Source organism: Brachyistius frenatus, unplaced genomic scaffold (assembly GCF_029030835.1).
Source record: "Brachyistius frenatus isolate BFR_SWC_R1_liver_20210118 unplaced genomic scaffold, ASM2903083v1 Contig_68, whole genome shotgun sequence".
In the NCBI taxonomy this organism is placed as follows: Eukaryota; Metazoa; Chordata; class Actinopteri; family Embiotocidae; genus Brachyistius; species Brachyistius frenatus.
Genome location: NW_027210667.1, coordinates 668,076 through 690,047, shown reverse-complemented (window position 1 = coordinate 690,047; position 21,972 = coordinate 668,076). Strand labels below are relative to the sequence as shown.

The window sequence follows — 21,972 nt, the reverse complement described above, 5'->3', positions numbered from 1 at the left end:
ATGTTTTGGGGAAATAGAAATTTGTCAGGCAACTTTATGATTGAAAACCACTCTACATCCAAATGGTTTTACCAGTTTGCATCACCTGTGTTGCGGAAGCTCTTTCACTACAGTTTTAGCTGACATTCTACCCGTGTATTGGTGTAAAATGCATCCATTTGCAGACATTATGGCACTTCCTAGTTCATCTGTTGCTGTGGGAGCTGCCTGATTATTTTGGGAAACCTTGTCAAGAGGGACAAATGCTTTCATGCCTCACATTTGAGTGTCTGATTAGATAACAACGCTGATAACTACTGCCATTTGCAAAGCTGCACGAGAAGAGCTGTGGCTGCTATTGGATAACAAGGTATTCTTGTTATATTCTGTGACTATTTTGCTGATTTTTTTTTTATCATTTTAGTATCATAGACAGGAACATCATCTACTTATTGTGGTGAATATAAACACAATATTTAGCATTTTTCTGTGAAATGAACTAGGCAGTTTTGCTTCTGCATTCATTTTATGCATAGAAACATTGAATATTAAAAACACAAAGTTGTTTTGATGCCGTTAAATGTGTAGTCTGACAGTGGGTCAGATCTTAATTAAGATTATTCTTGTGTGAGAATTGTAACATCCCATCTGCAGGATACAGTGCAACTGCCTGCATGCTATATTATTATTTCCCAGAGGAGCTTGTAGGTGTGGCAGAATAAATTGCTTCTGTCTGGCCCATAAAACTCTATTTATTACGAACCAGGGGATTCTCAGCTCCCTGTTATAACCAAATAACCGGGACATCTAGCAGGTGTAGATATCAATGAGGGCATCAACGTTTGCTCTGTGCGACTTTCTAAGTTCATATTTTTTGTATCTACTTTAAGACGTCATAAACTGCAATAAGGTTGTGATGGATATGAACAGAGGTATCCGTTTGTATTGATGTAAAAAGCCAAAATGTTTTTTTTTTTTTTTTTTTTTTGGAAGGCTGTATTAATTCAGCCATGGAGACTGTTTCTGAGTGGGGTTTATTTCTGTCCTAAATGATAGCCTAATGCACATCAGGGCTGGTCACCACGGCAACAGATACCGTATGTGCAAAAACACTGTAGTGTGTATATTTTGATTCTGCGAAAGAGATGAATCATTACACCAGCGATCCGCCAGTAGGAGGAAAACACCAGGGAAAAGAGGGATGTGAGTGAAAGAGAGAGAGGCGGAAAGTCATTGTTATGACAGACTGAGAATAGACCAAATTAGTGCAAATGATTTTTTTTTAGAGCTGCCTCTTTCCAGGCTGACTCTCTGCACAGTCATGAATCTGCACATCAGTCAGTGCGAAGTGGCACCTACATATTTGAGGTGCTGCTGCTGCTGTGCTGATTGATTTTATATTTGCATATTTCCTTTTATGACCTCAGGTTGGAATTACATAATGTAATCATATTTAAACTCAACACTTATCTGTCTCTTGTTTCTTTTCGCAGAGTACGGAGCAGGTCGCTGCTTTCTGCCGCAGTCTCCATGATATGAATCCCTTGGAGTGCGTGTCCTCGTCGCCGAGCCCGGACTCCCCCTTTCCACCTCCTGCAACTCTCCGACAGCTCTCTGATGCCGACAAGCTCCGCAAAGTCATCTGTGAACTTGTGGAGACGGAACGCACCTATGTCAAAGTCAGTATCAGTCATCTCGCTTGTAAGAGGCAGATGGTGTTTGTGAGTGCTCGTGATCCTCCTGTCCATCAATCTGTGTTTCTGTCTGCCTCTGGTTGTGCTAGCCCTGTGCATTAACTATTCCACATGACCAATCCATATTTATGTGTCCCAAGAGATATGAGGGGGACACAGCTGTGCCCTTGCCTGGATATTGCCTCATCTTTTTTTGCCCGGTATAAATATGGCTCAGTGGAATAATTGGGTTAGGCATGGTATGTAATGGGATAATGTCATGGCTAGCTAAAATATTATACCTCATTACAGGGCGCACAACTATACTTATTATAGAAATCACATTGTGCATGATTGATGGTGTATAGTCCAACCTTCAAAAAAGATAGTTTGATTTTTGCTGGGCCTAATTACTTGCAAATCAACCAGACATATAGCTGCCGTTTATGTTTCTGTGTGCAGTGGTGGGACTTGCATTTAATTGCTAATACAATAAGCCATGGACAAAATAATAGAAAGGACGTTAATGCTGAATTAACTATTAAATCAGGAATGCCGCAGTGGTTAGTCATTCATTTGTGTGCTAGCATATATTGTAAGTAATTTATGGACATCATTATGATATCCTTGTTTGTAAGTTTGAGCTCGTGATTGAAGTTGGTCATGGAGTTCGTTTGCCATTACTGTTGTAAATCTTTAAAACATTACTTCTTGTTAATATTTTTTTGTTTTTCAACCAATTTGGACACAGATTATTTGTGCTGTTTAGAGTCTCATGTTACTTTTGATTGCCAGGTATTTGTATTGTTTGTGTAATTAAGGTACCTCAAAATTTGTCCTTTTTTCTTTGGGTGTTAATCTCATAGGATTTCTACAGTTACGCAAAGGTAACTGTTGCCACAGTCACTTATTTAATTGGGTCTCTCCATAACTTCTTTTTTTTTCCCCATTAAAATGCATGCAGATAAGCATCCACCAGCTTCTCTGGCTTTGATCTTATATGAACTATATTCCCGACTCTTTCAGAGACCCTGCATGTCATACCTGTTATGTTGCGACAGATCTGTAAGCCTAATGTAAAACTGTGTTTTTCATGTCCGTACTTCACAGTGCCATAGGGCAAACCTGAATCCAACACAATTTACTCTTGTCTTCCAGGATCTTAATTGCCTCATTGGAAGATATTTAACCCCACTGCAGAAAGAGACCTTCCTCACTCAAGATGAGGTATGTCAACCCCCCCCCCCCAGCCTTTTTGTATTTTCAATGGGAACACTGCTGAAATGTTCTAAGAAAAGGAGGTTACATAATCATGCGAAGTGTAGCTGTGTAAGAGTACAAGAGGGTTGGATGATGAGAGAGAATGGGAGCCTTGCAAAGCACAGTGATGTTTTACATGCACTTACAAAAATGGAAGTCATTAGCTTGTATTATAACTGTGGCAAAGGACTAATACTGAGATGTTAAAATATTTTGGGGAATGCTTTGAAATTTTTAACTTTGCTTTTCCTTCAGCTGGATGTACTGTTCGGCAACTTACTGGAAATGGTGGAGTTCCAAATTGAGTTTCTCAAGACCCTGGAGGACGGGACCAGACTGGTTCCAGATCTGGAGAAGCTGGAGAGGGTGGATCAGTTTAAGGTACTTTGTGAAACATGCACCAAAAGACATGCCCATGCATTTAAAACACACGTGAACTGTTTTTAACTGCTGGTTGGGTAACTTGTTTTTACAGAAAATCCTCTTCTCCCTGGGAGGCTCCTTCCTGTACTATGCAGACCGTTTTAAAATCTACAGCGCTTTCTGCGCCGGCCACACCAAAGTCCCCAAGGTTCTTGTAAAGGGTGAGTAAATGTGCTCCTAGGTTGACATTCCTCCTTGGCTCAAATGAGAGGACGTATTTATCCATCAACCATCTGCCATATATTGCAAGGCATCATAAATCTGCTCTTTGAAGTTGTCAGCCATGCGGTTGTCCATCTGACCCCTGCATACTTTCAAGCTGGAGGCTCCCTGGGCTAAAAGCTCTGCAACATTGTTCAAAACTGCTCATTATACATCATACAGTCTGTTCTCTAGCTCGTACACCCACTCCCTTAAGACTTGAGAGGACCGCATTGTTTGCTGCATTTGCATTTAATGAGTGAAGTGGTTGTTGGCCAAACAATTTGGTGAGGTGCTGTTAGGATAAAGCTGCTTTTTAAAGGAGTAAACAGATTATTTTTTTCTGCCCACTTCTACTTCCCTGCTCCTTGATCAATGATTCCTCTACAAAAACAAGAAACAGTGCATTTGGCCTGTGCAAGAGTGAAACTTCAACACTAACTGGGTCTGACTGACAACATGTTTATATCACAGTAACCGGTAATACAGTAATATCAGGCCAAACAAAGATATCCAGTTTAAATGAGCAGAGAACAAGTTTTGAATTACTGACTGTAAATAAAGTAATTAAGTAAACTATTAAAGAGCACAGTTAGCTGTGCATGCAAACACATCAATTACGCAAAGCACAATTATTATTATTTTTTGTTTAATAGCCAAGCTGTGTGGATGACTTGCATTGATTGTTGTTAATTGGTTATTCCAGCCAAAACTGACCCTGACTTCAAGGCCTTCCTGGATGAGCGGAACCCCAAGCAGCAGCACTCTTCCACCTTGGAGTCATACCTGATCAAACCCATACAGAGGGTGCTGAAGTATCCCCTCCTGCTTAGGGAGCTCTACTCACTCACAGACCCAGACAGTGAGGAACACTACCACCTGGACGGTAAGACCGCATAGATAACATCATTCTGACAGAGGAGAACCTACGTGAATACGTATACAGTCGCAACACTGCAGCCCTAACCCTGCTGCTCTCTGCTTTGTTTTCTAGTTGCCATGAAAGCCATGAACAAGGTTGCCAGCCACATCAATGAGATGCAGAAGATCCATGAGGAGTTTGGAGCCGTGTTCGATCAGCTCATCACTGAGCAGAGCAGTGAGAAGAAAGAGGTCGGCTGGACAAATGTGGTTTACCTCGCTTCTGTCAACTAAAGCGTACGTGTGGGGTGACTGTTGATATTTTGTTGCCAGGTTGCTGATCTGTCAATGGGCGACCTGCTGCTCCACAACAGTGTGACCTGGATCAACCCACCCGCCTCTTTGGGAAAATGGAAGAAAGAACCCCAGATGGCTACATTTGGTATGTCAGTGATGATGATTATGAAATACATATAATCGGTAGGTGGAAAAAAATCAATTGTGTTTTTTATTTTCTAGGATTCTGACTCAATTCACAAACGGTAAAAAATGTTTAGTATATAATATTTTGTTGATGGAATAAAAAAGGCAGAAACGAACTGTGATGGCACATTGCAGCACCATGTTGTACAGTGTGCACATACTTGGGAAAATGTGCATGCTAATAACCCTAACCCATAAAAGGTCTATCTTCAAAGCTGGGCACATTTTAGATTTAATGACTTTGTAATTAGCTTTGCAAGACAAAATTATTGGGTAGAAAGTATGTGAGAGTACTTTGTACCCCATCAGTGACAGACTAGTGGAGCTGAGCACTGACAAGACCAGCTGAGCAACACTTAATGTAGCACTTTACAAAACTTCAGCCCACTCTGGTGAAGAAAATAACCTGAGCTTTTGGATAACAATGGCTTTCTCTGTAGTCGTGTTGCAGCAGAGATGCTTTTCTTCCTTTTCCCATCTTTAGTCCACAATACACACCAATTTTTTATTTTTTATTTTTTGGGGGGGATAAAAACCATTTAACCAGTGAGGTTGGTTAGTGGTGGTATATTGTTACATTATTTTAATGCAAAAACAAGATTGAATGATATTTCCAAGATACTGCAGCACGGTAACTTTATAAAATAACTTGTAGAAAAGATCTGTGCTCTCACTAAATTATGTGTTTTCTCTCAAATCTTTTCAGTGTTCAAAACAGCAGTCGTCTTTGTATGCAAGGAGGGCTCCAAGCAGAAGAAGAAAATGGTAGGTTTTCAGCAGTACCACATCCCAATTTCTAGAATGGTAACAAGTTCACCATTTTCAGAACCGTACAATGACTCGCAGATAAAAGCAACATTAAAATGCTTGTCGGGGGAAATTAACATAAATTATTTGTTTGACTGATCGAAGGGTGGCTCCCACCGAGCCTCTGTATCTTCAGAAGAAAAAGACCCCTACCGATTCCGTCACATGATCCCAACTGATGCTCTTCAAGTCAGATCCTTGACCAATGCAGGTAAATCAAATAAAGAATACAGCACTTCTATTGAAATCCTAATGTTTTTTTCCTACTACCGCCAGAAATTATGATTCCAAAGGTAGATTGCTCTGTGGATGAGATCATATGCGAGTGTTAATTTGTCTCTCAGATGGCGAAGGCTCTGCGGTGTGTGAGATTGTCCACACAAAGTCGGAGTCAGAGGGAAGGCCAGAGAGGACATTTCACCTGTGCTGTAGGTGAGGATCTCTCATGAAGGAGGTTGAATTCCACCGCCGATTGAAGCCTGTGTACCACTAAAACCGTCCTGTCTGCTATCTCCCAAAGTGACAAACTGATAACGTGATCTTTTATGTCCTTCAGCTCTCCGGAGAGCAGAAAAGACTTTCTGAAGACAGTCCATTCCATCTTGAGGGAAAAGCACCGCCGACAGCTTCTGAAAACAGAGAGTTTACCACTTAACCAGCAGTATGTGCCCTTTGGAGGTAAACGACTCTGCGCCCTGAAGGGAGCCCGTCCCGCCATAAATAGAGCAGGTAAATGTCAGTCTGTGGCTGCATTCACCCTCCAGCTCCAAGTGTCCCAATTCCTTCTTAACTGTCACAGATAAAACCCTTTGGTTTCATTTATGGTTCACACCACATCTATAGATTTAATTAATGTGTGGGGAGACAACCGCATCCAAATAACACTACCGGTAATATTGTAATTTTTGGACAAGGGAATATAACTGTCCTTGTTACATTGCCACTATTTAAAACTTTTTTTTTTCTTCAAATTAATAACTTTTTTTTAATAATTTGAATTCATACTTTAACTGTTATGATATACAAATATTTAACCCTGACCAGAGAGGACAGACTTTGTTATTTTTCATACCATGTAATCTGTATTGCTCACCTGGTTGTAATGAGTTACTCTCGTCAGAAGGTGGCAGTGATGCAAGAAGACGTTGCTATGGGACTATAGTCCACTTCCACTTACTAGTCAAATAGTTAGGTGCGATTATAAAATAGTATTTTTGCTTTAAATGTCCATCTGTACTTAGAATGAGCCCTTCATATCTGCATGCTTCACCTGCAGCAGCTTAAAATGGGAAAAGAGAGGCATTTGCGTTTTTAGAATCTCCTACACATTCGGAAGGGGAGGTTGAGGGAGTGGTATTAAGTTGGTTGCTATCGCCAACCTCACTGCTTGATGCCACAAAATTCTACACACTGCCCCTTTCATAATTTCTTTTATATACTTGTTTTTGCAGCATCCGCCCCAACCAGGACCCTAGGAAGAAGGAAGTTAGTGCGCAACCGTTTCACCATAGATACCGACATTGTTTTTGATGGGGAGCCGGAACGGCAAGATCCCTCTTCACCACAGGAGCCCGACGCTAAACAGCTGCAGCAGAAGGATGAACCAGATCAGCAGCAGCAGCAGTCTGAGTTGGCAGGTGACACAGACCGCTGGGTGGAAGAACAGTTCGACCTAGAAGAATACGAAGACCAGGAAGAGGTGAAGGAGACAGACATCCTCAGTGATGAAGATGACGAGTACTGCCAGACACCCAGAGCTCCTTCCACTGAGGCCGACTTGGAAGATCCCATCAAGGCTTTGTCCTTGGAGGGGGCGGAAACAGAAGAAAGCGAGAGCCTCAAATCCCCAACAGTCAGTGAGACACCTGATGATGTGAAACTATCTGACGTGGAGAAGCAGAGTGTCGTGACCGCTGACAACGTGGAGGATCAAAATCAAACGGAGAAGGATGAGATCTGGGTACGAAGGAACCATTCGGGTTCATCCCCAGACTGTGCCACATAAAAGCCAACGAGAACAGGCAGACAGTGTCTGACGGCTTTACATGAGCTCCATCAAGATCAGTCATCCCAAACAATGCATGAGCATTGATGTATATCGCACAGCTAGTAAAAGTTATATACTTCTTTACCTTACTTATGCTGAATGCTTTCTGTACAAGTAAGATCATTAGTGGAGCAATACAGGAATCCAGGATGAGGGAGCTTTATCCCAAAACAAATGCTGTTAAATAAAAGTCAAGTGTAAGCTTTGAGAGACGAGCTAATGGTACAATCATGGAGTCTAATCAGTTGCTTTGATTGGCATGGTTTGCACATTTGGGCGGCATTCTATAGTCCTGCCTGCTGTTGCCAAATTTGGGTATTGTGAGAACATTAATATTTGTTTTGTCTGTGTGACTCAGAGATATTATCATAGTTAAGGGCTGTAAATTATGTGTCTTTACAGAAATAGAATAAATAATTGCAAATGACGGTCTTGTCTTGCATAGTTTACTATACTTGTACATTTTCACAAGAACATACTGACATGTTTTGGAACTGATTTCCTTATGTATAATATTATTTTGATCTCTTGTTTTACAGACTTAAAGCCATTTTTTAGTTGTGCAGATATTTTGTTTGTTACATTTAATAGCAGAAATATGTAATAGATTTTAATTAATTTTAATATAACATATTCCTGTTTTACTTGAATTTGTATTTGCTGTTTTATGTGCTTTTGTTTACTGTGAAACCAATTTGTTGAGTTTTACCTTTTCGCTCTTCAGCATTGCTACTCGCACATTCATTCCTATCACTTCCCATGCACAGTCTCTATTGTAGATAATTTACACATCAGCTTCTTTACAAAGTCTTGTGTGTATAAAAAGATTATTCACTGGTAATGGATTACAAAGCAGTGTTTTTATTTATTCATATGTAATTTAATTTGTTAGTGACGAACATTTTTAATAATTTTTCCACGAAGAAAGTCCAAATTTGCTGAAGCAATCAAGGGGAAAGACTTGGAGTATGCCTGAACAGTGAAAGAAGTCATACTTGTAAACAACTCATTGTGCTACCAAGACTGCATTTTTATTACTGTGTGTACATAGAAAATGTATTGATGATATAATAAATACAGTTGTTTCCTACTTATAATTCAAAAACCCATCTTTGTAGTGAGGTTTGTGTGGTTTTATTCAACACGCTAATTCACTCCCTGCAGCCCATCAGACATCCACGTGTCCAATGTGCACAAACATGCCTGAGAAAAACGGAACGAAACGGCGAATCGATGCTCTCCTGCCACAAACAACCCAGACAGAGGTACTGCAATTGCAAAACAAAGGGCGAAAACTAAAACCTGGACCTTCAGAAGACTGCGGCTGATTAAGCTAAACCCATATTAGCACAGACAAGATAAAAGAACATCTGCAGTCTTCACTTGAGACCAACTAACCCTCTCACTTGGGTAAAAAGTCACGCTCAGGAAGCAGCTGAAAGATGTTAATACAAGAATTAAACGAATGAAGATTAAAGTGAACACTGGGGAAGAAAAAGGGAGTGAGGATCAGATTTATTTTTAATTTTTTTTTTTTTTATCTCTGCTGTAATCAGTCAGTTAGACATCAGATAATCCTGTGCAGAGCCATGGATACACAATATTAGCACCACACTACAAAACCCCCTCAATAAATTACCATGACAATTTGGCTGAGCTCAGGCCAGCTTTTTTCAGGGGGGGTAATTTGGAGCTATTGTCTTTGTCATGAGAAGTGACCATTTTGTGTGTTGAGCAGCTACTGTATCATCACGTGTCCTTCAGTGAGTGTTTCCCCTTGTCAATCAAATGTCATCCCGATTTTGGGGAGATAAATTGCAGCTGCAGCTGTTATAAACACTGCTCAATAATGCGACAAGAGAAACAGTGTCAATAATCTGGAAGCCAAACTGAGATAAAGTGCATTAGCAACGATGAACAGTGGTGGTGAGCATATCCTCACCAGCAGCACCTACTGAAAGACACTCAACTGGGATATTTGCTCACAACCCTTCAAAATATGGGGGGGAAAAAAAAGACCATCGACTCAAATCATGAGCAGAATTGGAACTTCACAAGCTTCACCAAACTGGTATTTACTAGAGTACTATTGTGTTATAAAGTACTTATTTTATATTCTCCACCCCCACAGATTTTTAAATGGTACTGGATATTTAGGCAATCTAGCAGGAGGGGAGATACCAAACTGCTGCAGGAAGCAGGTGGAACAACCAGGGCTCTGAAATATGCGTAGATTTTAAACAACAACAATGAAAACACTCTCACATACTGTCAGTGTTCATGACAATTACTATATGTCTGAAAAAGACCAAGAAAATTATTATGAGAGCATCTCATCACTCTTGTGTTTAAAATTCTTTCTTGCAGGTAGTACAACTTACAAGCAGTAGAAGAGACTAGTCAGTCCTTTATCTAATGCAAATATTATGAATGAAAGACGTGTGAAAACAGTGGGGCTAAGCCTGAGAAGCTGAGTCTGAGATGTCCTATAATGGCAACCCTCGGTAGGGAACAACATTTCCTTTCCTCCATTTGTCCAAACTTAGCATTTCTGCCCCCTAGTGGTGCCACTACAGAAGACAAGCTACACACACTCCTCTTCGTCATCCCTTCTGCTGTTGCTGAATTTTCAACTTCCTGGTACGACAAACACCACATTCATCAGAATAATCAAGCTGACAGGGGAAGCACGGCGGCACATGACCGAGACACCACAATCAATGCTTCTCACAACCTTATCTCCTCTTTGTCTTTTTTTAATTTTTTTTTTTTTTTTATCTCTGAGCTCTGTGGACATCCTGTCACCCACACACCCCCCCCCCTCTCATTCTTGTCAATCACCGCCCCCCCACCACAAAAGCTCTGGCGCACCTCCAGATAAAGGGCAAAGATCACTGCAGCCTTAATGCTGTCTGATGCGCAGCAATACGATATGGTTGTGAACGCCAGAGGGTTGAGACAGGTTTCCTGAGAATGCATTGAAGAAGCAGATGCATGTCTTACCACAGATAAAATGGCACAAACGTGATTTATGGGATGCTCTCTTTCTAAATAGACTTCTTCTGAGTCTTACACCTAAAACAACAACAACAGGAATAACAAGTGATAGTCGGCAGGAGAATAAAATGGGAATAAATTTAAATTAAATTTCTTTTAAATATTTAAATTAATGATGAAAACTATCTCAATGAAGCCCACTAATAATGTGTAGAGACATTTGCAGACAGCAGGTGGCACACAATGTCCGTCGTACTTTTTCTTTCTTTGCCTGTTCCACACGACCAACACTAACTTCCACTTCACTGTGTATTCAGTCACTTCCATTTCATGTTAATTCAATCACATGACATTTTCAATCAAATCCATCTCACATCTTAATTCACACCTCCAAAATACCGCAGCAACAGAAGTGACTTCACAGCACAGCCTCGACGTGTTTGACTTCACAGCCAAAGGTTTCTCAGCATGAGTCTGTTTACATTCAAAGCAGACGAGGATGTGACGAGAGTATCACTCAGCAAACCTGTTCAACAGGCTTTCCAGTTTCTGTTCCTGTCTCGTAACTTTTCCTGCGATATCTCTCTCTCTCTCTCTCTCTCTCTCTCCTTTCCTGTCTCTAGTCTTTGTAAACAGGGTGACCAGCAGGGCGTTACCTTTCCAACACCAACTAAGGTTTAAATAAAGGAGTGGCTGTCTTTAAGGAAATTCTGTTGTTTTGAAACATTTCCTGCTTATCTGCAATCAGACTACCTAGTTATGTTTAAAGGATTTTAGACCTAAGTTAAAGCAAGTTAAAACCAAATGAGAGCTGAATTATGGTCTGTCAGAACTATGTTGTGAGATCAGCTGTCTGACCACATTAAAAAAAAAAAAAAAAATCAGAAGTGTTGATAGTTGTTGCAACAGCCACACTTGAAGGAGTGTGGGGAAAAAAAGACAGCTGTCACATGGGGTGATGTGGGTGTGAATGTCAGATCATCTCAAAGGTACAGAAACTGTAGCACACAGACAGAAAATGTCTGTTCTGAAGCTGTCGAACTATCCGACACACATTTCAGGAGGATAAAGCAGATGTAACTGCCTTGGAAACACCCTCATTGAAAAAAACATTAGCCTTTACTTCAAATTAATAATGAAAAAATTTGAATGCAACAAAAAATACAACGCACAATGGCCCCAACCTATCGCAGTACTTTAACTAACTATGGCATAAATTCATACATTAACATGCAGATACTCATATTCACTATCAGAATTTGTTCAATTTAGTATGATCAAATTTGGAATGTATACGGCAGTCCCATCATTGAATTATTTTATCTCTAAACTCTTGACATGTTTGACAAGCAGTGATGAAACATGTGTAATACCTGTCTTACATTTGTCGAAAACCAAATAGAGGGCAGGTTTTTTTTTTTTTTTTTTTTTTTTTTTTTTAGTTCTACCGAAAGCATTTGTATAAATTAACATCAAGTCAACTCAAACCAGTAGGATGACATTTCAGGCATGGTGATATTATCACAGATTTAGAGCTTTGTAAAGCAGATTGGTTAAGAGGTTTTCATTAGACGTCAGACGAGACACGAGACCGCACTTCTACATCGAAACCATGCAAGCAAAGCTGGAGATCGTCGCACTGGTCCTGGGCTTCATCGGCCTGTTTGGAACCATAGCTGTCACCGCGCTGCCCACCTGGAAAGTTTCGGCCTTCATTGGTGCCAATCTCATTGTCATGGAGGAACTGTGGGAGGGTTTGTGGATGAGCTGCTACAGGCAGGCTGACATCAAGATGCAGTGCAAGGTGTATGACTCACTGCTGATTCTCCCATCAGAGCTGCAGTCAGCCAGGGCCCTCATGTGCGTCTCCACGGTCCTGGTTGTCATCTCCTTGTTCGTCACAGCGTGTGGAACCCAGAAGAGCAAGTGCTGTGGGGACAATATGAAAAACAAGAACATCACCCTGGCCGTAGGTGGGAGTTTGTATCTGCTCTCCTTTTTGACCACACTTATCCCCGTCAGCTGGGTGGGCTACACCATCATCAGAAATTTCTACAACCCAACATTGCTAGATGCTCAGAAACGTGAGCTCGGGGAGGCCCTCTTCATTGGCTGGGCCACTTCTGGTATCTTGCTGATCACCGGGATCATCCTCCTGTTCAGGTACAGCCAACGTAGAGCAAAGGAGGAACAGCCCTACAACGAGGCTTATCTTATGTTGGAAAGGGACGTACAGAAAGAGGACACTGCCAACCTGGCCAGGACGCCGTCCAGCTTTCATAAGCACCAAGAATATGTATAAACAACTATACTTTACATGTCTCTGAACTTTAAAAGATGCTGCCTGAGGAGAGTCAGAAGCTAATGCTAAGAGTTCTTTATAAACACTATATATTATAATCACAGTATCTGTTCAAATGACTCATGTACTCTGTGTTTGTATCGTACTATGAATGGGTATTTTCTTCAATGTTTGTAGCACCTGTCCAAAACCTTCACAATTATATATAATATTTTGCTGGTATGTTGTACATGAATAACTATTTATACTTTGAGAATAACAGTGTTTATACAAATACTATTTTTTTGTGATTCTGTATTGTCAGGCCATTGTTAAAGTGCTTTCATGTAACTCTGAACTGTCATGTTTATTTGTCAAACTAGTCAACAGATAACCCAATAAAAGTTTGATTCTGTTCGCTTGTGTGTGATTGCATTTTTCAAGTGCATCATTTGTGTATTTCTAACATGGAAACAATTTTTTCATATTTATAGCTAAAAACTAGATGTAGAATCGTATGCACACGTTTTCATTTTAAGAAGGCTGAAACACGTCAGTAGGTCAGGAACAAGGTGAGAACTGCTGGCAGGTGGGCAGTTAATGAAACCAATCCTCCTCAGGTTTCTGTGCTTAACATCTCTTTATCAACTCAACAGCTGGCAGCTAGTTTAACATCTGTGATCCTCCTATCAGATTTCAGTTTGTGAGAAAACAGATTCGTCACCTGTACATGTTTAGTGTAGCCTCCGCTCACTAAACATAAAAATATCCACATAAAAAGTTTTTTAAATAAAAAAATGTGTTCCAACAGGTAGCTGTTTTAATTTGGTACCAAGACTTTTCAGAGACAAGAGTATATTTTGTGCTCTGATAATATTTTAAGTATATTTGAAATAATAATAATGACAATACATTTTATTTATGAAGTGATTTTTCATGATACTCAAAGACGCTCAAGTTAGTCGTCGTAACTTGAAGCTAAAACTAATGAGATTTTATGTACAATATCTTAATAGTACATTTTCCCTTTTCTCATTTCCTGCATAAATTGAATATAAATATAAATGTGTTGAAATATTCCCTACCTAAACTTTACAAGAGAGCATCAGCAGCGACTTTGTACTTAAAGTGTGATTAAGTACTTAAACCCAAAGCCAAATAATTCGTTGTTAGTGGCAGTTTCATTTGTATTCAAAAACAAGCAGCATGTGTCCCCATTTATGTGATGGCTGTAAAGCAGCTGAACCAGTAAAGCTGCATTGCATCGTTCGCATTTTTTTTTGTGGGTGTATAAGTTCCTGGACTTGATCTTCTCCTCAGATTTGTTTCCTGAGCTGTGTGAGCACGGCCGAAGGTCTATCTTTGGCTCTGTGTTAGCCGTGATGGCCTCGTACACTGCCTACAGCAAGCCACCTCAATCTTACGCAGGCTCTTACTACGATGAGAAGCAGGCCCAGACCTACGCAGACTACCAAGACTCTGTATACGAGGAAAAGAAGAGAATCGAGAAGAGCAAACGTCGGGATGCCGTCTGTTGTGAGGTTGTGGCCCTCGTCATCGGTTTCATTGGACTAATTGGGGTGGCAGCCGTGACAGGCCTGCCGATGTGGAAGGTAACAGCCTTCATTGAGGAGAACATCATCGTCATGGAGACCCGCTGGGAGGGTTTGTGGATGAACTGCTACAGACAAGCCAACATCAGAATGCAGTGTAAGGTGTACGACTCCCTGCTGTTTCTGCCTCCGGACCTCCAGGCTGCCAGGGGTCTGATGTGCAGCTCTGTGGCTCTGGCCACCTTCGCCCTCATTGTGTCAGCAGTGGGGATGAAGTGCACCAAAGTGGTGGATCATCGGGCTCGCACCAAGCATATTGTCCTTGTGGCTGGAGGATGCCTGTTCTTAGTTGCATGTGTCACGACCATAATCCCCGTGTCCTGGACTGGCCATGTCATCATCAGGGATTTCTACAACCCTCTGCTGATTGATGCCCAGCGCAGGGAGCTCGGGGAGGCTCTTTACATCGGCTGGGTGACCTCAGCTTTGCTTTTCACGGCCGGAGTGATCCTGCTGTGCCGTCACGCTCCCCGCACCCAGGACGAAGAAGAGAGAATTGTATACAACCCCGGGCAAAACATCTACCAACCCGCATACACATATCAGCCGTACACGTACCAGCCAGCATACAACTACCAGCCTCCCTACTCTACACCCCCACCTGGATCTGTGGCATACACACCAACTCAGTACTAGACGATCTTGGACTTGTTTTTTTTTTTTTTTAACTAGCCACGATTTGGCACATTTGAATGAGGAGAATCAAATGACTAATAAGACCAACGGAGGTCTCTGGGAATGGCCAGATGTCCCTTTAGGATCTCAAAGGAGACATGTTGCGGAGATTTAAATTCATTATGGACCTGCTTGTGTTTTAAATGATGAATTGTGCTAAAGTACTGTATCCATTTTTGTTTCCATATGCTTACTTTACACTAAATTATATTCTGACAGAGTATTTTTGTTATATGTTGATACTACTGTATTTACAGCCTCTGCTGACATTCTGTTTGAGAAAAAAATGATGCCGTAGGCATAGTTGCATACTTTTTCTAAAAATGTTGGCCTAAATATTAGGTCAGTTGCAGTTTCCAATAAAAGAATAAGGCTGATATTAAAAAGAAAAATTGTTTTTGTGTTCCATGATCTAATTAGGGGGACAAAGCTAATCAAGAAGAGAGTGTACTATTGCTCAGATGATGACCATTATCTAACTCCTGCTGAAAGCTCTTGAGTTTTTCTGTGATTACAGAAGGTCCTATTGAAACTGCGCCCGTTTCACTCGCTGGCATACAAATGGAAAGTTGTTATTTTGTCTCTATTGTTGTCAGTGGAAATGTGCCTAAACTGGTAAAACCAGGCTGTTCACACAGGTCGACCCACAATACAAACCTACCAAGAGATTTAATCTCAACGCAGTTAAAGCTGCAGCAGCTTTTTCCTGATCACAGACCGACACAGGAGCGCTAGAGAAGAAATTCAATACTGATAATTACACATGGTTACACAAGTATTACCTCCATCTATTAACAAACACTCACTCAGACAGCAAACACTGATGTATAAGAGTTTTCCTACTATTTCGTGTCTCCAGTACGATTACACATGTAATTTTAAACAATGCCATGTAAACAGTGAAGGATTTTGAACAACAATATTAAAAAAAAAGGTTTAGATTGGGCTGATTGATGTCGACGACCTCTATAGTTATAACTGGTGACACATTAACAGAATATTTTCAATGTGCACACAGCTCGTGATGACATGGTTGACTTTAAAAACGTCCCACAATTTTCTTGGGAAGTGATATCCGAGAATGTAAATTGAGAATTCTAAACAAACAAAGTGGCAGCTCACAGCAGCTCCTGGGGTTGGTGTGCAAAGAAAAAATAAGGCCTGGGGGAAGCTGTTGCCCAGCAACAGGTCGCAAATCCCACCCCCTCCCATTCGAGGGTAATATCCACAGAGAGGAGGCCGTATGGGTGCATCAACCTACTCCTCCTCCATCTGGATGCAAAGCCACTCCACAGAGGAAATCTACTGCTTCCTACTTGTGTCACACTGCGCATATATTTGTATTTATGAGCTTGGATGAGTAAGAGGAGGACGCGATGGCCAACTCAGCACTGGAGATAGTGGGTCTTTTATTGACCTTGATCGGCTTGATCGGGGCAGCAGCCAGTACTGGGATGCCGATGTGGCGAGTCACGGCCTTCATTGGGGAGAATATCATCGTGTTTGAGACCCGCTATGAGGGCTTGTGGATGAATTGTTTCCGGCAAGCCGACATTAGGATGCAGTGTAAGGTCTACGACTCCCTCCTGGCCCTGACGCCTGACCTGCAGGCGGCGAGGGGCCTCATGTGCAGCGCTGTGGCTCTGGGTGGCCTCGGTCTGCTGATCAGTCTGTTAGGACTGCAGTGCACATCGTGTATTGAAAACAACGACCGGGTTAAGCGACTAGTCCTCATCATTGCAGGCAGCATGATCATAGGGGCTTGCATCTGCGTCCTTATCCCTGTGTCCTGGACGGGCCATGTCATCATCAGGGACTTCTACAACCCCTTGCTGATCGACGCCCAGCGCAGGGAGCTCGGAGAGGCTCTTTACATCGGCTGGGTGGCGTCCGCTTTCCTGTTCGCTGGAGGATGCATGTTTATTTGTTGTAATCTGCAGTCCGAAAGCAAAGGTTCAGAGAGGTACATTTACTCCAGGAACTCGGACTACATGGCTTATCCTCCGCAGCCTCTACAGACTCTACAGCCTCAACAGCTGGTGCTACTCCCCCAACCACAACTTCAGCCAGTCCTGTCAAGACACCCATCAACCAGCTACAGCTACCAATCCAGCTACCCTTCCGTACGCAGCCGGGTCGCTTATCTCTGAACACCTGAAGTAATGATGGTCCTTATATGCAAGAATTTTTCTCCTTAACATGGTTTGGCATGACAGTGTAATCTATGCATTTCAGTTAAAAAAATAAATAATATATATATATATACATTTAATGTGAATGTAAATGATTTTGTTTGGAATAACTCCAGAAATTTTCACTCTTCTCTACGTTATTTGAGGAGTACTTAATAGCTTGTTAAAAAGCTCAAGTTACACAATTTTAATAACAAACTTGTCTGCGTGAACCAATATAGGATTAATTTTATGTATGTTAAATTTTATACGAAGCCTTTTTTTTTTTATATGTATGGTAAAAAACATTTGTTGTATACTGTATATAACAATGTATGCAACCTTTATCTGTTGAGTAATGTGACACGAGTGTACTCAGTCTATTGCTGGTACATATAACAGATCTTTGAAACTGTAAATATAGTAAATGTTTTAGTTATTTCAGTGCAAAGTTTGTTGAAAAGGATCACGTTTGTGTGGCTCAAATAATCGCTCACAGGCTCCAAATCCTCATACACACAGTCCTCATATTTTCAGATATTATTTTCTGTCTCAATCTATTCATCAACTACAGCCTTACCCATGATACACAAAAGCCAAGCTAAGGCAGGTGTGCAACAATGGAAAAAGGTTCCCCTTAAAACTTTAAATACGTGTGGAAATTATAGCGACAGTAGATTTACAGAACTCATGATGACTTTGACCAGTAAATGCTAAATTGATGACTGACTGTATGAGAATTACAGATATTTGTGTCTAAAACTGAAAACATTTTGTGTGCGTCACAAAACCATGAGCAGGAAGTCTTTGTTAAAGATTGGTATGATGTCCCGGGGTGTTTGGGAACTGATGAAACAGATCAAATGGCTGAATAAACAGGAGCAGGTCTATGACTGCTTGGTAAAGGTGTGGACTCAGAGGCGACTTGGCCAGAGAGTTCAGTGTTCATGAAGAAGCCAAACAGACGGCCTGACAGCATGATCATGTGATCCAAATTTGCAAATTGCTTTGACTGGAAATACAGAGAGCTTCAGACCAAAACATTCACAGTTGACTTCTGTGTTAATCCCAGCTCCATGTCAGACCAATGAAAGAACATTTTGGTCTCTGCTTGAGTGTATAAGCTCTTAAACGGTCATTTCATTTCCCTTTAAAAGCAAATTGCAACCTTCATTAAAAAAAAAACATACTGTTTGAGTGTGTAAAAGCCATTTCATTGTTTGTTTGTTTTTTACTGAGTATGTATGTTGATGTGTTATATTGAATTTTAAACTGAGTTAAAGTGTAAACGTATGTATATGGTACTTAACAAACTGTATTTGGACTGTGCCATGTGAGCGCTCTCACATTTCATCACTTTAAAGGCCATCTCTGCTCCCCTGTGGACAATATAATACCTGCAGGAGCAGTACTCTGCTCCACTACACAGTATATCCATGTTTGCTTCTGAATTTCTATCACATAAATATGGATAATAAAACACATAGCTTGTGATAAAACCTTATTGAGGTTGAGGTGTTGGTCTGGTATTGCCTTGTTTTGTGTGTTTACTGCTGGAGAAACCGATGCCACTGATATACCACTATAGCCTGAGGAACCATAAACACAAAATAAGCAGACGTCCTCTTTACCTCCATCCCTCTGAGCCAATCAGGTGACCGCGAAGCATCTTTCCCATAACAAACTGCCTCCAACAGCAAACAAACTGCATCAGATGAGCTCCTCACTGCCTTGGACATGTGAGGACTCAGACTCAAGTTCTTTTTCCTACTTGTACTAAAGAATCCGAATTTGTTGTGACCACGAGGTAATCTAATTTTAGACTGAGCCGGATTCTTGGATACTAAACAATGGCTCAAGCTATTTCTGAGATAGCTGCCATGTGCATAGGCCTGATTGGGCTGATCGGCGCAGCAGCTACAACAGGGATGCCCATGTGGAAGGTGACAGCTTTCATCGGAGAGAACATAATTGTGATGGAGACCCGCTGGGAGGGCTTGTGGATGAACTGCTTCAGGCAGTCAAACATCAGGATGCAGTGTAAGGTGTACGACTCCCTTCTGTTTCTGCCCCCGGAGCTACAGGCTGCCAGGGGTCTGATGTGCTGCTCTCTGGCCCTGTCGGGGCTCGGGCTCCTTGTGGCTGTGGCAGGGATGAGATGCACTTCCTGTTTTCAGGGTAATGATTGGGCTAAAACCATTACCCTGATGGTTGCAGGTGCTATGCAGTTAATGGCCTGCATATGTGTCTTTATCCCCGTGTCGTGGACAGGTCACGTCATCATTAGGGATTTTTACAATCCTTTGCTGATTGATGCCCAGAGGAGAGAGCTCGGAGAGGCTCTCTACATCGGTTGGGTGACCGGCGCCTTCCTTTTCGCCTCGGCCATGTTGTTTCTCTGCCGCCGGACGCCCTCAGACAAAGGCTCATTTGACGTGTACCACCCAGTCAACTTACTTAGTTACAAGCCAACACCGAGCAAACCAACTCTGATGAGGTACCATCCCATCTCGAGTCTTTCCAGCCTCCGTCCGTCTTCTTACCACAACTCTTTGCAGAACAATGTTGGACAACAACTGTCTGTGCCGCTGCAGAATGTCCCTCAGGTGATGACAAATGATGGAGCACTAATTAACCGAACTGTTCGTTATAACTGGGGTCCTCCTGAAAATGCATCATCGTTATATCAAGGTAGTGTGGCTCACCGTTCCTCCATGCAGAGTTCTATCCCTGTTGGAAGCATGTATACTCCGGGGAACTCCTTGTACATAAGCCAAAACACCACTCCTTATTCACTGACGTACACTGGCAATCCCAACACGTCCTACCAGTCCAGCTTTCATCCGCTTCCACACACTCCTCTTTTCATTGGATATAAAGAATCGAGGATTCAACCGGTGTCTCACAGTGGGAGCAGTTCTCGTGGTGGAGTATATATCTAAAGAAAAATGGCCTGTGAGGTTTTGTAGCTAATCAAACTTTACAAACACAAAGTACTTTTTTTTTTATTTTTTATACTCTATCCACACAAATTAATTGTGAAAATGAAAATGTATCTTTCTGCTTATATTATCCTGATGCCCAGACTGAATTTGTTTTCTGCTGTTTATAACTTTTTCATGATTTGCATTTGACCAAAAAACAAATACAGATAATGTAGACAATTTGAGGATGACTGCTGTTGTTAGTGTAATAAAGTTTAAAAAAAATATTTGTGGGAAATTGTCAGAAACATTATCATATTATGTTTGGTATATTTTCATCATCTGGTCAATAATCTTGTCATAATTATCTTTGTATGGATTTCAGAATGTTTTATGTTTCATGACTATCAAGATGTCTTTGCCACCACTCAAGTATATAATAAAATTACTAATTATTTGTCATTACTATTAACTAATAGCAATGGGAAATATTGCAGATGCATTATGAATGATGCAGTAGTTAACTCAGCAATTTAGGGTTTGCATAGATTTTGTGTTTCCCAGAGGGGCAGCAGTTTTCTAAAGATACGCAGTTGAGGAAGATTGAGAGTCTGCATGAGCTGTATGATGGGCTGGTAAACTACTCAGGATGTTTTCCTACATTTTGTTTGCTGGATAGGCACCTTGTGATGATGTGAAACTATTAATGTCAGAAGTGAAAAATGAGACCTACTACGCTAGATTTGAATATGTAAATAGGATTTTGGATCAACAACAGCGGTTACTTTGAATGTGACAGTTATTGCTCGATAAACGTAAACAGGCTGGCAGTTCAAATTTCAAAAATTCTCTAGTTCTCGACACTTTTGTTTTTTCACCACTAGATGACACCAGAGAATGTGATGAGAGTCCTCAAATTTGGACAGTAAAAATCTTAAACTGCAGGTGCCACGGGAATAATGTCATCTTTCCTCTGTGTTTCAATGGCTGGCACTTTTTACAGATTATTGATATAATCAACTTCATATTAAATGAATAAACGGAAAATATAAAAATCTGGTTTAAGCCTCAGGCTATAATGTACAAGCAAATAATAAACATAGTTGGAGCGACTACATGATTGTCTTCTATCTGAATTTTCAGAAACTTTAAGTGAAGAGACTTCAAATTAAAGAAAACTTGTTGATAGTTAAGATATCTCTGAGTAAATGCCAGATGAGGATATTATTGGAGCCACTTTAGAAAAATAATACCAGTCTCTAATTTAGCTCATTTCTGGGGAATCAAATAATAGTAAGATTACATTAATCCCAAACTCTCCTGCTGCTTCTCCCCTGCTTGGAGAGAAGTGATTTGGAGCATCAATACCAATTTGTGCAACAGAGCAACCGAGGTAACTTTTAAACATCCATCCCAAACCAGTCTGCTTCAAGGAATAAAGCAAGGTGGGTTAAGGTAACATGAACATGTTTTATTTAACTACAAGACTGTGTCTGATAAACAGTTTGAGGTAGTTAATCTTCAAGGGAGCGACACCGACCAGTTTGAAGATTAGATTTGCGTTTCCATCAGTACTG

General features: G+C 41.0%; 5 protein-coding genes across 8 annotated transcripts in view; all 5 read left to right on the top strand.

The window, feature by feature from the left end:
• LOC138626014 (rho guanine nucleotide exchange factor TIAM1-like) overlaps positions 1–8,843 on the top strand; it is a 40,520-nt gene extending 31,677 nt beyond the window's left edge. For 3 of the 4 annotated variants that reach the window (XM_069707393.1, XM_069707390.1, XM_069707391.1), the window contains 12 exons: positions 1,473–1,658; positions 2,811–2,879; positions 3,168–3,293; positions 3,388–3,496; positions 4,243–4,422; positions 4,531–4,649; positions 4,731–4,839; positions 5,587–5,645; positions 5,793–5,898; positions 6,032–6,119; positions 6,244–6,416; positions 7,139–8,843. In XM_069707393.1, the coding sequence (XP_069563494.1) occupies positions 1,473–1,658; positions 2,811–2,879; positions 3,168–3,293; positions 3,388–3,496; positions 4,243–4,422; positions 4,531–4,649; positions 4,731–4,839; positions 5,587–5,645; positions 5,793–5,898; positions 6,032–6,119; positions 6,244–6,416; positions 7,139–7,692 (1,878 nt within the window). In that variant the 3' untranslated portion in view covers positions 7,693–8,843. Of the gene's footprint in view, positions 1–1,323; positions 1,348–1,472; positions 1,659–2,810; positions 2,880–3,167; positions 3,294–3,387; positions 3,497–4,242; positions 4,423–4,530; positions 4,650–4,730; positions 4,840–5,586; positions 5,646–5,792; positions 5,899–6,031; positions 6,120–6,243; positions 6,417–7,138 lie in introns of those variants that run through there. The other variant, XM_069707392.1, reaches the window with a different exon arrangement.
• A 3,498-nt stretch (positions 8,844–12,341) lies between these two features.
• LOC138626016 (claudin-17-like) lies at positions 12,342–13,429 on the top strand. The gene has a single exon (XM_069707394.1). It carries the CDS (start codon positions 12,344–12,346, stop codon positions 13,031–13,033), a length of 690 nt encoding a protein of 229 aa, XP_069563495.1. The 5' UTR covers positions 12,342–12,343; the 3' UTR covers positions 13,034–13,429.
• Positions 13,430–14,348: 919 nt separating this feature from the next.
• On the top strand, positions 14,349–15,563 carry LOC138626013 (claudin-8-like). Its single transcript, XM_069707389.1, has one exon. It carries the CDS (start codon positions 14,395–14,397, stop codon positions 15,259–15,261), a length of 867 nt encoding a protein of 288 aa, XP_069563490.1. The 5' UTR covers positions 14,349–14,394; the 3' UTR covers positions 15,262–15,563.
• A 1,038-nt stretch (positions 15,564–16,601) lies between these two features.
• On the top strand, positions 16,602–18,975 carry cldn8.1 (claudin 8.1). Its single transcript, XM_069707385.1, has one exon. The coding sequence runs from the start codon at positions 16,677–16,679 to the stop codon at positions 17,448–17,450; it is 774 nt and encodes a 257-aa protein (XP_069563486.1). The 5' UTR covers positions 16,602–16,676; the 3' UTR covers positions 17,451–18,975.
• An 88-nt stretch (positions 18,976–19,063) lies between these two features.
• On the top strand, positions 19,064–21,484 carry LOC138626010 (claudin-4-like). Its single transcript, XM_069707384.1, has one exon. It carries the CDS (start codon positions 19,322–19,324, stop codon positions 20,411–20,413), a length of 1,092 nt encoding a protein of 363 aa, XP_069563485.1. The 5' UTR covers positions 19,064–19,321; the 3' UTR covers positions 20,414–21,484.
• The last annotated feature ends 488 nt before the right edge of the window (positions 21,485–21,972 follow it).